Consider the following 13,460-nt stretch of genomic DNA (forward strand, 5'->3'; position numbering starts at 1 on the left):
TCGCGCATTTTTTTTTATCCCGGTTACGGCAAAATGACCCCACTGGACCTAAAATCTGATATGTTTAAACCATATCGAAATAGTGTTTTCTATTCATGTGCAGAAATAGACGACACTAGTTGGTTTTGGAAATCTCAACAAAGAATTTACAGATCTGCTATTATTAGAAAATAGTAACGCATAATTATTGGGATTTTAATTAAAAATAGCTACATAATCAAAATTCACGACCGATATTCATGTACACAGACGGATTTGCCCACACGGTGTCACAATAGGCTTAAATTTAGGTAAAGTGATTGCCAGTTAACCTTCGGGCTACGTTTACTGAGCCTTTATTTACTTCAGTTAATGATAACTGCGCAGATACGGTTTACTTCATGGTTCATTAGTAACTATGCACGTGTACATGTAACTAATGTTAGTTGTATTATATGTTATTAGAATTTATTATGAATGTAGGCTGAATGTTTCGGTTTCCTGGGTGCACGGCTTCGCCTGTCTGAAAAAGTTTTTCCGGGATACATCCCGCTTTGTATTTTCCCGGTATAATTTTAAAATTGGTTTAGCAGTTTCACAGATTGGCCCCTACAAACAAACCCACAAACTTTTCCTTTTTTACTTTCATAGCTTAGGTACAACGTTAGTTGTTTCACTGAAGAGAACTTTAAACTAACAAGGTTCAAGTGCTGCCTTTTGTTTCCATAATTTTCAATCTGTTTTGAAGGTTGTCTGCGCAACCAGATTTTTTATAGATGTGTGTTATTGGTCAATAATAATCAGGCGACTGTTCGTTGCGTGCCTTATTTTATATAAAAAAAAACTTTTGCTTTTATTTCGCGTTTATCTGAGACTATTTTATGTATAATACTTCTGGACAGTTGTTTCCTACCACAGACTATCCAATTATCTTCCGACCTTGTCATAAATAAGTACTTCTTCTTTAAGACTTATTTCTGTAACCAACTATAAACAGAATTTCAGTATCTGTATATATAGTATAGTCAGAGCACCCGCATGCCGCACCCTCGCGGTATCTTCTTAGTTGATTGTTTCAATGAGAAAATTGCACCACTCCTCTCCATTGCCAAGCTGGCCGTGAGAATGCCGGCACGCGAATATTATTTATTTTATTTGATCACAACTCAAGATCAAAGGAAGAATCAAGCAGAACGTAACCTAACAGATTACACGACAATGAACTTTATGCTAAACAAGATGAAGTGTTCCTATTGCGAGATTCAGTAGATTGACTGTTGTAGGTATATTTTAAATTTGCAAAATTTACGGGCGAATGTGAATTATTTACTCAACTGAGTGACGATACGGATGTTTAATTCGTGAAAAAAAAAATCTATGACAACATCTGCCATCCTTTTGCATGATTAGATGCTTACAGAGTTATTCCAGTGAGTTAATGACAATAAATAAATAATCTTTTCTGGCAACAAAAATACACTCAATAAAGCCCCTACAAAACTACCCAACGGATTTCGATGAGACCCTGGGAAGGACATAGCGTGTTTTATCCTGGAAAAACAATTTCACGCTCGCAGAACCGCAAGCAAAAGGTATTTTACTATATACGCAAATTGTTGCTCGGTCTCTGCCACTTCGTTATGCTCATCATGAAGCGGACCCTTAACTTGTCTACTCGTAAAACATTAAAATAAGTGTATGGTCACTTAATTACTTACAGGGATTTAAATCACTGTACATACAACCGACAAGGAAGACTTACAATATAATTTTAATATAAAGAAACCTTAAAAGTGTGGTCCTTATTAACATGCCTCATATCGTCACCCCAAAAAAAGGGGTTGACAGAGAACAAAGCAAAGTTATAGTTAAACAATAAAAAAAAAATCAAAATAAATTAGTTTCCGTAGTCACAATTTTTATTTGGTAGCGCCCTGCAGTCCTTTCTCGGTTTTGCTTTCAGCAGGATTGAGTTAATTCGACTGTGACGTACCAATTTATAGCGAACAAAAGTAAAATAAGTAACAATTATTCTAATATAATGGTTTAGGTATATGTTTCAAAATTCAATGAATATGACGCCTTATAAATCGGAATTGTATGTATAATTCTATGACACATTTCTAATTGGTTCTAAGAACTTAAAATGTCCACTTATAAGATTAGTAGTCAATAAAATGTTCTTAATATTATTTTCTCTAATTGATTTAAAAAGCTTATTTTATTAATTTAAATCTGTTAATTTTTATGCATTTAAATAAACTGATCTTTAGCTTTTAGTTTATTGTCGGATTGTCGTTATCGCATCGTATGAGTGTGAGTTATTTTGTCTATGTACCTACGTCATCTATTTTATATGCAAACTCAATGCGTGGTAGGTGGCGACAATTGAGTTGAATTTCTGCCCACCTACTATTGACTACGCTGTGAAGGCGTATTTGTAATCATTAGTGATATCATTACCATCTGTTTTTTTTTACTTTTTGAGCAATAATAATCTGAATAATTTGATAAATTCCAGTTTTTAACTGAAGGAACGCCTAAAGGAGAAACTTACATCAAATTAATACAATAATATCTGACGTTCGTTACATCTCTTTTTAAATTAGAAGACAATAGATAGACAACATTAAAAACAGAATCGATTAACATCTTTAAATAGTAATGCAATAAAATTATATGTGTAATTAATTAACTGTTTATCCATAAAATTAGGCGGTAATGAGAGGTTATAAGTGAGGTGTCACCTGGCCGTGTTTAACATAATTGCTGTTGGCTATATGCATACTTTTTATAATTATAATTTTTATGTTTATTGGATAGATATTGGTTATTATTTATTGATTTTTAACCATATGGTAAAAAGTAGAGAGTAAGTGTTATTGTTAAAGTGTGTTGTTGTTAAAGTACTAGATTACGCGTTTTTTATGTATCTATCTATAACTTACAATCCATCTAACGTAAATGGAGTATGGCCTAAACCTTCTCAGTAGTAAGGAAGGTCTGATCGGTCTCAATTAAAGGATTAAGGCCTAAGTTATCTACGCTCTCTTAGGATTGATGGCAGAAGGATAATTCTAAGAGACGCAGAGACGTCAATTATAATATGTCATTGGCTTGGTTCCAAATTTCCGTGTAAATATTAGTTTGATTACTATTAATTATTTGAAAGTATAATTGACAGCGTAACTTTTGTATTTGGTTGTCTTATAATATATTGAAAGAGTAGCGTTACTCTATTATGAAACAGGATAAATAAAAAAATATAGAAGACAGCAGCAGTTACAAGTCATTCGGATATATATTCCGTAAAAAATTGTTTACTAACGCCATCTATGAATCAGTTTCGCAACCTATCATATAATATATTATATTTCACGTCCGCGTACGTGGCTTGCTTTGACAAAGGATGAGGCTTATCGTAAGTAGGTCGTAAACAAAGGGATCGCAAGGCTACGTGTCTTATTGACTGAAGAGAGGTGAAATTTCCAAGCGAATGGAGGCGTAAATAGGCGAATGCGAAGATATAGTCTGCCTGCAAAATATATGATAATAATAATGGATGTTCAATTATTGTAATGAATCTTGATGCTTCGGGCATAGTCATAGTTTCAGGTCTTTACAATGATCCTAGGAAGTTTCTAGAATCAAAAGATAAATATGTGTTCTAAAAAATAATTCTAAGATGATGGGGCTGGATGCTGGATTTGAAGACAATATCACCATTTCGGCAAGAAGCGTTATGAAGCAATGAATAATTCCCAAAATTTTATTTAAACTCATAATTTTGTAACCAGTTCTGCAAATGAAAATAAGAAGTGCTAATAAAGTTATTAAAAATATTATCAAGATGTTGCGTTGGAAAACTTCATATCTTACTGTAAACTCACCCACATTGCATTATGATAAGGCTTTCAGAGTAAACACTGACATATTTATGAAACAGAGATGTAGCGAAAATTTGCGATTTTAATACTTCTTTAGTTAGGCTTGCGTTTTTTTGTATATAACATTATCCATACCTAACTATTGACGTCAAATACATGCAATAAGAGTAGTCTGTTTGTTTGCGTACCACGTAATGCTGGCTGTATGGATTCCGATAAAGAATAAATTATTTTAAATAAATTATGGAAATTTCTCTATAGAAGTTGGTTATGGAAAAAATGAAACCCAAGATGCGGAATGCTAATAAAAATATTTTTACACGGACGAGTGAACGGCGCGGCAACTAAGTAACTAAATACATAGGACACACTTCGCAAGTGTCCAACATTGGGTACATAAGTGAATTGGTCGCGCTAATTGTGCGAACGACGGACCACTTATTGCATGAATCATTTCATTTCATTGTAGAATTTCACACTCTAAATTGGCTCATATTCTTGCTTAATGTACGATGAATTTCATAACAGTTTTTAATGCACATCTTAACAGAGCTGTTAAGATGCTTATAATGGTCGTGTTATTCGTGTTGTTTTAACAAAGAATGAAGACACTAAGGTTCGCCATTCGTTCGTTACTCATAAACAGCATCAATACAAAGCACTTTGAAATATAAATCCCTGCTTATATTGCACTGAACTCATACTGGCACATTAGTTGTTCAATCTCATATAGTTCAAGATTAGCAAATTGTTTAGCAGCAAAAGGACAAAGTGCTTTCCTAGGCTGACTTTCATAAACCTACCACTTTGATTTTGAAATGATACTTCTTTAGAATCTTTGTGATTTTAAACTCAATGACACGAAGATGCGTCACCATATTTGAAAAAGGAACATCGTTCAACCAGCCTGCATGAAACATTTTGCGTTCTTTTATTGTTCTGTTAGTATGTGTTTAATACATGTGTTGCGCCTGTATATTACAAAGATCTAGTATAAAGCAAGTTGTATTTTTATTTATCATTATTTCTGTATTTTTATTTATGTGAATATTTTAATCTGGCTAATAAATTAATTTTACAAATATGTTTTAGTATTATGTAAAACAATAAACCTTACATCCTAATACTTCTGATACTCTATGTCCATCTCTATCTCTCGTAGCCTATTTTTCAGAAGTTTCACTTCTACCGTATATGAATTGCACATACACACACGTTCTTTTATAATATACTATTATAAAAGCTTTGGATTATATCTTGAATGCCCCTTGAATCTAATTCACTCCATTTCACTTTAAAGGTAATGTACCATACTTGAAAGAATAGTTATTGTAATCGTGTAGAATGGCTCCTATCTATGACGTATCTATAGCTAATATAGGACAATGAACGTTGGGATGAGAATCAATGCTTGCTGACGTGGCACCGTAATTGCTTTGCACAAGCAAATGTTGGGCCAACTTGACCATAGAGTGGACAGATATTAACCGATATAATTTTTGTAGCTAAGTAAATGTTTCATAAATTGGTTTTACCGCTTTCTTTGTCAAGAATATATTGTGCCAGCACTATTAGGTTTGTTTTGAAGAATAGTACGGCTTTTTAAATTGCGAGGCCATATTAGACTTATCATAGAGTGTTTTAGGATGACAAACATAGTATGTAGATATTTGTATCTATTTGCTTTGCTCTGTAATTTAAACTTCTATGAGGTGTATAAGCAACTAAATTGAATGACGAGTAGATATCTAATGAGATCTAGGTTGTATAAAACAATTGGCATAAACATGACCAACAGTGGGTCCACTAGTTAACCGAGCGCAGCAGTAATGAACTTTGACTTCGGTTAATAAGACCAGATTGTATGCGCCTTGAGAATGTTCTTATTGCTTTCGTAATAATCAAATGATTTATCAGTTTGGAATAAATTGACACTTTTATTAGATTTAAGATGTTACTGCATACGGCAAAAAAGATCATAAATGAATGTTCTTTGACAAGTTGACCGTAAAAGCGCTGTGCCTGAGACCGTATCAAAATATATTCGTCTAGGTTCTACAATTACTACTTGGAAAAATATAATATTTCCGATCAGAGTATAAATATAGAATACATATACAGGTGTAAAACGGACTATCGAGACGAATGTCCGCTGGTTTAAACATCTCTGACTTTTCTTAAAATTACGTGTGTATTCTTTGTCAATTACTGCTTGCTTTAACGGTTAGAGAAAACATCGTGAAATAACTTGCATACCTGAGCAATTCTCTATAGAATTTTTAGGGTGTGTGAAGTCTACCCATCTGCACTAGGCCAGGTGGACTAAGGCCTAATCCATCTCAGTAGTAGAGAAGGTCTAGCAGTGAGACAGTAAATAATACATGGCTGACGTAACAGTATAACAGCATAGAAAATCAATAAACAAACCGACATAAAAGCACAGACATTTCTAAAATAGCTCCGTTACGGTCATTGGTCATAGGCCGCCCTTCCTTACGCCTCAGGAAATCCCTAATAGCTGTATAATTTCACACACGTATTCAAATCTAAGGGGAAACAGTGTTGCCATATTATGATATTACCGTAATGGATAAGTTTTGTTGGGGTGAATAATCGATTTCCTGTTTCGTGTAAGTTACGTTGAGTCATAGGAATATAGATGTTAACGTATCAAAAGTTGTTTACGTTATTTGTAGTTGTAATTTCTAGGAATGTGTTGCTAATTTCTCGGTAGTATGTTTTATTCGTCCTAAAACCTTTTTCTTTTAAAGTGCTAAGTATTATTATAGATTCAGGATTAGTTCTTGTGTTAAGACTAGGCTTATAAAACTACGCTAAAATCACTCTCAGTTTAGTAAATCTATCTGAATAAAAAACATGGCTTCCGATATCGTCTTAGTAACTCGCACATCCTCAAATATAAAAAAAACAAAACAGTGCAGGTGCGTCTGGCATCCTGCCACATGTGACTCACCTGCGTGGTCAGTTTCGCAACAGTTTCGCGAGTGGTCACTGTTCCGCTCAATGAGATTTATAAATAGCATCTTGAGCTGTGGTTTTATAGATATTCATCAGTTTAGCGCCATTTATTTTAAGATGAATAATGATGGGTTCCTAATTAGATTAGTAGATTACTACCTAAATAAATATACATCCGCCTCGAAGGACCAAGTATTTTTCAAATTTATAATTTTTTTTATTTTATTTATAAACCTAAGATTCCCTATAAGGAATTGACTCCCAAAACCGTCCATAACTGGTAACAATTAACGCGCCGCCACATCATTAATACGAAAATAACACGGTTCAAAGTTCTAACAAATCGCGGGGTCTGAGGTAAGGACCGAAATAGGCCCACTTCCCGCGCATGCGTGGACGCGACGGGAAACATCCGCTCACGACTTTGTCACTAACTTTGTTGCTAAATATAGTTAAAGTTTAACGGATTCCGACATCGCGTGGATATCGTTCTAAGTTAATTTAATATAGAAATGGAGTTCTTTCTGGAACATTTTTTATATATCATTCCCTTGTGGAGTTTTAAATCTGAATGACAATGCTACCTTCTATGATATAATTTGTGTAGCATTATGATATCTTATTTCTCAAGTTTGCAAGCACCATTCAGAGCTATGCAATAATTATGATACAGTTCTGGCTTTTATCACTGTTTGCACAAAGATGAGCGACTTACTCGTCTGATAATTCAGTAAAATTTATAATCATTTGCACCTTAATAGACTAGAATCAAATTCCAAATCGATAAGATTCAAATATTACTGTAATAATAAATCCACTAGAAACTTTTTGCCTAGAATTGTAACGTGAGCCATTAGCAACATGAAATCTAACACTAAGTATTTTCAAATGTAAATAATGGCTCGAGGTTATGGTCTTACGAATTGTGAGATCAGCAAACGTTATTTCAATGCTCAAGGCAGTGGAACTGTTTGCATCGTGTTCTAAACTGTTATTGTGTGATGTTTAAAATTGTAACTAGGCATTTAAATTCACCGGAGATGCTTTGTATTAATATGAATATTTATAATTTAGAAGGTATTTCATTAGCTTTTTTACAAAACTTTCTAATAATCTAGCACAATGCTGTATTTTTATGTCAATAATAATGTAGAAGTAAAAAATTAGTTACTTAATTTAGTTCAAAAAGTTTTTTTTAAAAACAAATTATTTCGTACTTGCTAACCTCCAAGGATATCAAACTACATTAGATTTAAAGCAAGCGAAGTGTACGAGTGTGAGCAATTATAGTATTAGTGAGTGATCCGTTATATATCAGGCACTTTCTCTTTCAACACTATATAAAACGATATTTGGATCATCAACCTTCGATTAGAGATTACTCAGATCCGCTTACCACGATGACGCTAAATCCGCGTAAGACGAACTCTCGATATGAAAACAGTATACACATCCAAAACGTCACATTAGTCATAGTTATAGAAATACGTTTTGGCGAGCAGAGCGGAGTATGAACCCGCGCTATTTGCGTACTGGCACTGAGCCAGCGTCGTCCCCATCTGACCTGTTTCCAGTCGTTGCTTTGTGTCTACTCCCCGGTATCGATAGATTAAAGGACCGGATTACACCGAATATATGACGGAATGATTTAACGAAGATTATCTATATATGTAGTAGGAAAAAGTAATAAAAAAAAAGGGGGGGGGGGACTATAGAAGATTAATAGAACAGATATCGGCAATTTTTACAATTATATTATGTTAGTCTGTTTTTATGTTTGTTAGCGCACATCTCTGAAACGACTGGAGGAATTTTGTGATTTGAAATTTAGTTTTATTCTAAATATGATTATATCGTATTTATTTACATGTGAATGTTATCATCGCAAAACATGCTGTCCATTATACTATTAACTATTTTTAAATTCATAAGTAAGACGACAAAAATACACATTATAATCACTTACCATTACAGTATTATGTTACTTTGGCAATATTAGAAAGTTTGTTTAAAAATGCCTTCACAATTAATCCATCTTTCCTCTTGTTCTTAGGATCCTAGTGGGAGCGCCGGAGGATGAGCGCTATCCTCCCAAGCACTACAACATCTCACGGCCCGGCGCGGTGTACCGCTGCGAGCCTGGCCGGAGGTCCTACTCCTCTGAGGGTCATGGCCAGCGGGCGCTTGAGCGGTGCGCGGAGATGGTGTTTGATAGAACTAACAGTAAGTACACTTTCATTAATAGTTCTTCTAGTGACACAGAGAATAATGGCGTATTTATAATTACATTATTATTTAGTATTGATAAGATGATTCATTATCTATTGGCATCAATTGTCTCGTTATATAATAGTATGAATTTGATCTGAATTTCATAAATGTAATTGAATATATCTTAATTCATTTTGTTAATCTGCTGTGGGTACATATTTCAACAGAGTATTTACTATTGATAAGATCGATAATTCAATCAATTCTGGTAAATTTGTGGAATTCAAAAAAACATTGTACGCGTGAACTTCTGACTTCGTGATCTTGACAACTAAATTTTAACCTATTTCTGTTCATTTCCACACAATGTTCACTGTTCGGTTAAAAATATTTAGGTCAGAGAATATAAGAGTAGTGTTAGAAGTGTCTAAAGGCAAGTCAATGAACCTGAGTTTTTAAGTTAGGCACCGTAATTTCTGTCAACAATGACTAAAAGTAATCTCCACGACGATGAAACTTGTGAGTCCTTTTTCTATTGGAATCTATAAACGACACAAAAACTTGATCGTTTCTCATTTCAGTTTATTACAAAAATTTTTTGGAGTTGTCAAGATTCTATGACATTATTTTATAATATTGATTGTTTTATGCAACTAATTGACGAGATTTTTCGCTGGATGGTAAGTGTCACACCAACCCATAAATTGTCTCATTAGATGGTTAAGGGATAAGATGGTATGAATTATAGACATCGCCCTAAAACTTTGATGGTGGTAACCATAATTATTTTCAATGTTTACGCGAAAATTAGAAATCAAAATAACTCTAGTTTTCGGATTTTATCGTGGTTTCTCATATTTTTTTCCCGAGGTTTCGTAGATTGCAGTGTTCATGGTCACGGGGCGGACTGTTGTAAGGTTGACTTTTCGGACGACCAACACATCAGTTTCTCCCATGACCATGAAGGATGCAAATTCTTCGAAACATTAAGAAAAAACTTAAATATAAAAAACGCCGAGAATTCCGAAAAATATTTTTATTTCAATCACAATATTTATTAATTACACTATTACTATCAAGCCAGAACGCACTTGTGCTAGGATCAGACAATGCTTATATATACAGATAGACTCCCTTACAAGAAACCCGTGATCTAGGAAGGGCCTATTTTGTTTTGCAAGTCTAGTTACACATGCTTTTTGCACGTGTGTGGCAAGTAGATAATGTAGGTCGTTAAGTTCCAAGTAGTGCAAGGCACAATTCACATCACGATTGACAAATAAAAGACCATACTTGTGCATTCACGATAAATCAGTTATTAATATCCCTCGGATGCGGCTTCTATTGCTTTATGAATAATAAACGCAGCGTTCGCGAACTGCCTTAATGCGACGTATTGGGTACAGGGTGCGCCTGTTGTATTTTTTACGACAATTAAAGTGGGTAATTTTAAAAGTTTTGTAAACATTAATTGGGATAAATATATTATATATTTTTTTGATTTATATGTGTGTAGTAAAATTGGTTTAAACATATTAAGAAGAACTTATTTAATAATTTTAGAGATCTGGAAGTCGGTGTAGCCTAAATGCGAGTGACGGATTTATATTATTTACGTTAAAAAGAAAATTATGTGCCTTACAAAAGGTTTATCACACTCTGTTTTGTCAAGAATATGGCGGCAAATTCGAATTCACCAGCTATTACTTTTGACGTAATTTTGATACAAAGCGTATTCTGTTTATCACAATTCGCGAGGGGAGCGTAAATTATGACGTACGGGCGGGCGCTGCGCACGCGCACTTGATTTATAAGCACCGCTACCGCGTATTGTCTCTCGGCTGATCATGCATCACGTCAAGTAAGCATAATGCTTGCTTTGTGCTGGACACTTCCATGCTCCGTAATGGTAGTTATTCGTCATGGAAACATTGTATTTAGGGATAAGTTTAACTTTAGTATACAATTTATTATTTTCTTATCTTACGTAGCTTCTTTGTTATATTTGCAAATTCTTGATACGCTAAAATATATGAATGTGTTTATCGATATTTTTATTTTGCATCGTAAATTTATTTTAAAAGCGACGTAAACAATTCTCTACAGAGATAAAAACACAAACTACGTCTAAAGAAACTCGTAAAAAAGTATATTTGTAAAAACCATGCAACGATGAGTCAAACGAATAGAACAACTGAATACAGTTTTATCGGAAGAAATCGAAAGAAAACTGGGTTAAGTAACTCTAACATCCTGTATGAATTAAGGAGCGATTCTGACGTCTACTGCAGCGGGAAGCTGCAGTCGCTTAACACAGTAAATCGTTTCTAGTAATATACTATATTGGATGGCTCAAACTGGCTTCTTGGATTGGATTCAGAGTGTCTTCCCCAAAGCTTTAGAGCTTCGCAAGGCCTCTGTGGAGGGTCCAAAACATTATTTCTCATAATGAAACACAATGTCAAGTAATACTATTATTAATAAAGAATACTGTAAAAGCATACAAAAAAATATATAAATCATTTTTCTAAGAGTTCCATTGCTAAAAAACTTTGAGAATGTCCGTGCTATATCCTAGCAGACAATTGATCGCCGTTTGTGAGTGCAGAATCGCCGAAATTTTGATTTTAGGAGACCAGAACATCACCAAGCAAATTACAAGTCTGGCCTTATGAGTGTCTGCTAAAAATTGTGTATAGATTCATAGAAGGATAAAGAATTTTGTAGAGTTGCTGGGGCTGGACAGAAGAACGTTTTAATACGCCAAAGACTGTTGTTGATTCGGAATCGTCCCTTAACTTCATTGTGCAACACTTCGAATAATTTGGACGGTGCATACTCAAATATTTTTCTGGAATTTCTTGTCGCTTCCGTGCGTGTTTTAATGCAATTATTTATTGATTGTGTAGATGGTGCAGTGGTGAAGGGGTTTGATCCGGTTCCTGTCGGCTTCTCTTTCGGTCGGTCGGTTAAAAATCGAATATATCAAAGCGGGAGTCGAACGCGCCATTTACTACACTGAGGTCATTGACCCCACGTTATCTCCCAAACAATACAACTCTAATAGCCCGGTGATCTAATTTTCCACTTTCACTTATAAGTTCGAACCTTTGCCCTCCAGTTCGTAATTAGCGCGGATAGGTTACGAAACCGTTAGTGGGCCATGTGGGCCACGCGTGGGCGAGCGTGGGCGGCCACTACCTGCGCCAATAGTGGGTCAAACTTGTATTAAAAAGTATAGCAATGCCGATGTGGTGATGTAATGGGTGTTAATAGCTTAGTGACATTGCTAGGTACTTGGTTCAAATCCAGGAAAGGCAAATATTTTGAATATCGAAGTCTTGCTAATGCAGTTTACTAAATTTAACGGATATTAGAATCATGTTTATATTATAATAATCATAAGAACTATAATTAACAAATAGGAAATTTGTAAAACATAAATCCATAACAAAATGAACATGATATGAAACTAGAATTAGCCACAGACAAATTCACGTCTGTAAAATTAGGTAAATAATGACGACCTTAATTCCTAAAAATATTGCCAGTGCGTTAAGTCTCAAATTAACAATATAACGAAGTACTTTATACATGGGAGTAAATATACGTGTATCGTCTGATACATCATCACCGTCGCCATAATTATAAAGATAAGTAACATATAGCGTGTACGGCACTCGATGCGCAAGCGCAGCTAATGTGTGATGCAGTAGGATCCAACGAGAGGTTCAATTTCATAGTTTAACAGATAACCAGGTTCAATGCAGATAACGCGCTGAGCGTGCAAATAACCAGGCATGGGGCTGGTGTCGATAAACTTATTATCGATAAAATTAATTTATTTCTTATTTAGAGCCGTTTCGGATGTCAACAATTAATTGCAAAAATGTTTTAATATCTGTTTTGGTGGTAAAAAAATCTTCTATCGGCTGAAAACATTTTATTTTGGAACTAGATTTGTTCAATTATATTTCTTCGGATAAAATAACATTAGCATGTTAATTCAATATATTTTTTTTTTATTCAAAGTTGCACATAATAAAGAAAAAGAAAATATATTTTAAAAAATAGAAAACTTAAAATATCCTTTTTATGCAAACGGGGTTTCGAAGTATGACCTCAACGACAACTCATTCAATCATAAATAATAATCAACATCTCCACCCATTTTATTCAGTAAATTCCCCGTCAGTAAGTCTAATACATCTAAGTGAAGATAAATAGCAAAGGAAATTGGTCGTAAACGGTTCACTTAACATTGTACCGACATGACATTTGTATTATTTGAACACATTACTGTTAACCGGAAATAGATATAATAACATATTTAATATTGGTTTATGTTGAAGTTTACAAAACATGATGGTTGTTTAACTTATTTTAAAACTAAGTAGATTAATA

At 34.2% G+C, this 13,460-nt stretch overlaps 1 protein-coding gene across 3 annotated transcripts in view; it reads left to right on the forward strand.

Moving 5' to 3' along the window:
- Positions 1-8,898: 8,898 nt before the first annotated feature.
- Positions 8,899-13,460, forward strand: part of LOC115445520 (integrin alpha-PS2-like) — a gene marked incomplete at its 5' end in the record, with an annotated part of 65,381 nt that continues 60,819 nt past the window's right edge. For all 3 annotated transcript variants that reach the window (XM_037439555.1, XM_037439554.1, XM_037439553.1), the window contains 1 exon segment: positions 8,899-9,068. In XM_037439555.1, coding sequence (XP_037295452.1) covers positions 8,899-9,068 — 170 coding nt within the window.

The sequence above is a fragment of the Manduca sexta genome, chromosome 17 (assembly GCF_014839805.1).
Source record: "Manduca sexta isolate Smith_Timp_Sample1 chromosome 17, JHU_Msex_v1.0, whole genome shotgun sequence".
NCBI classification, from domain to species: Eukaryota; Metazoa; Arthropoda; class Insecta; order Lepidoptera; family Sphingidae; genus Manduca; species Manduca sexta.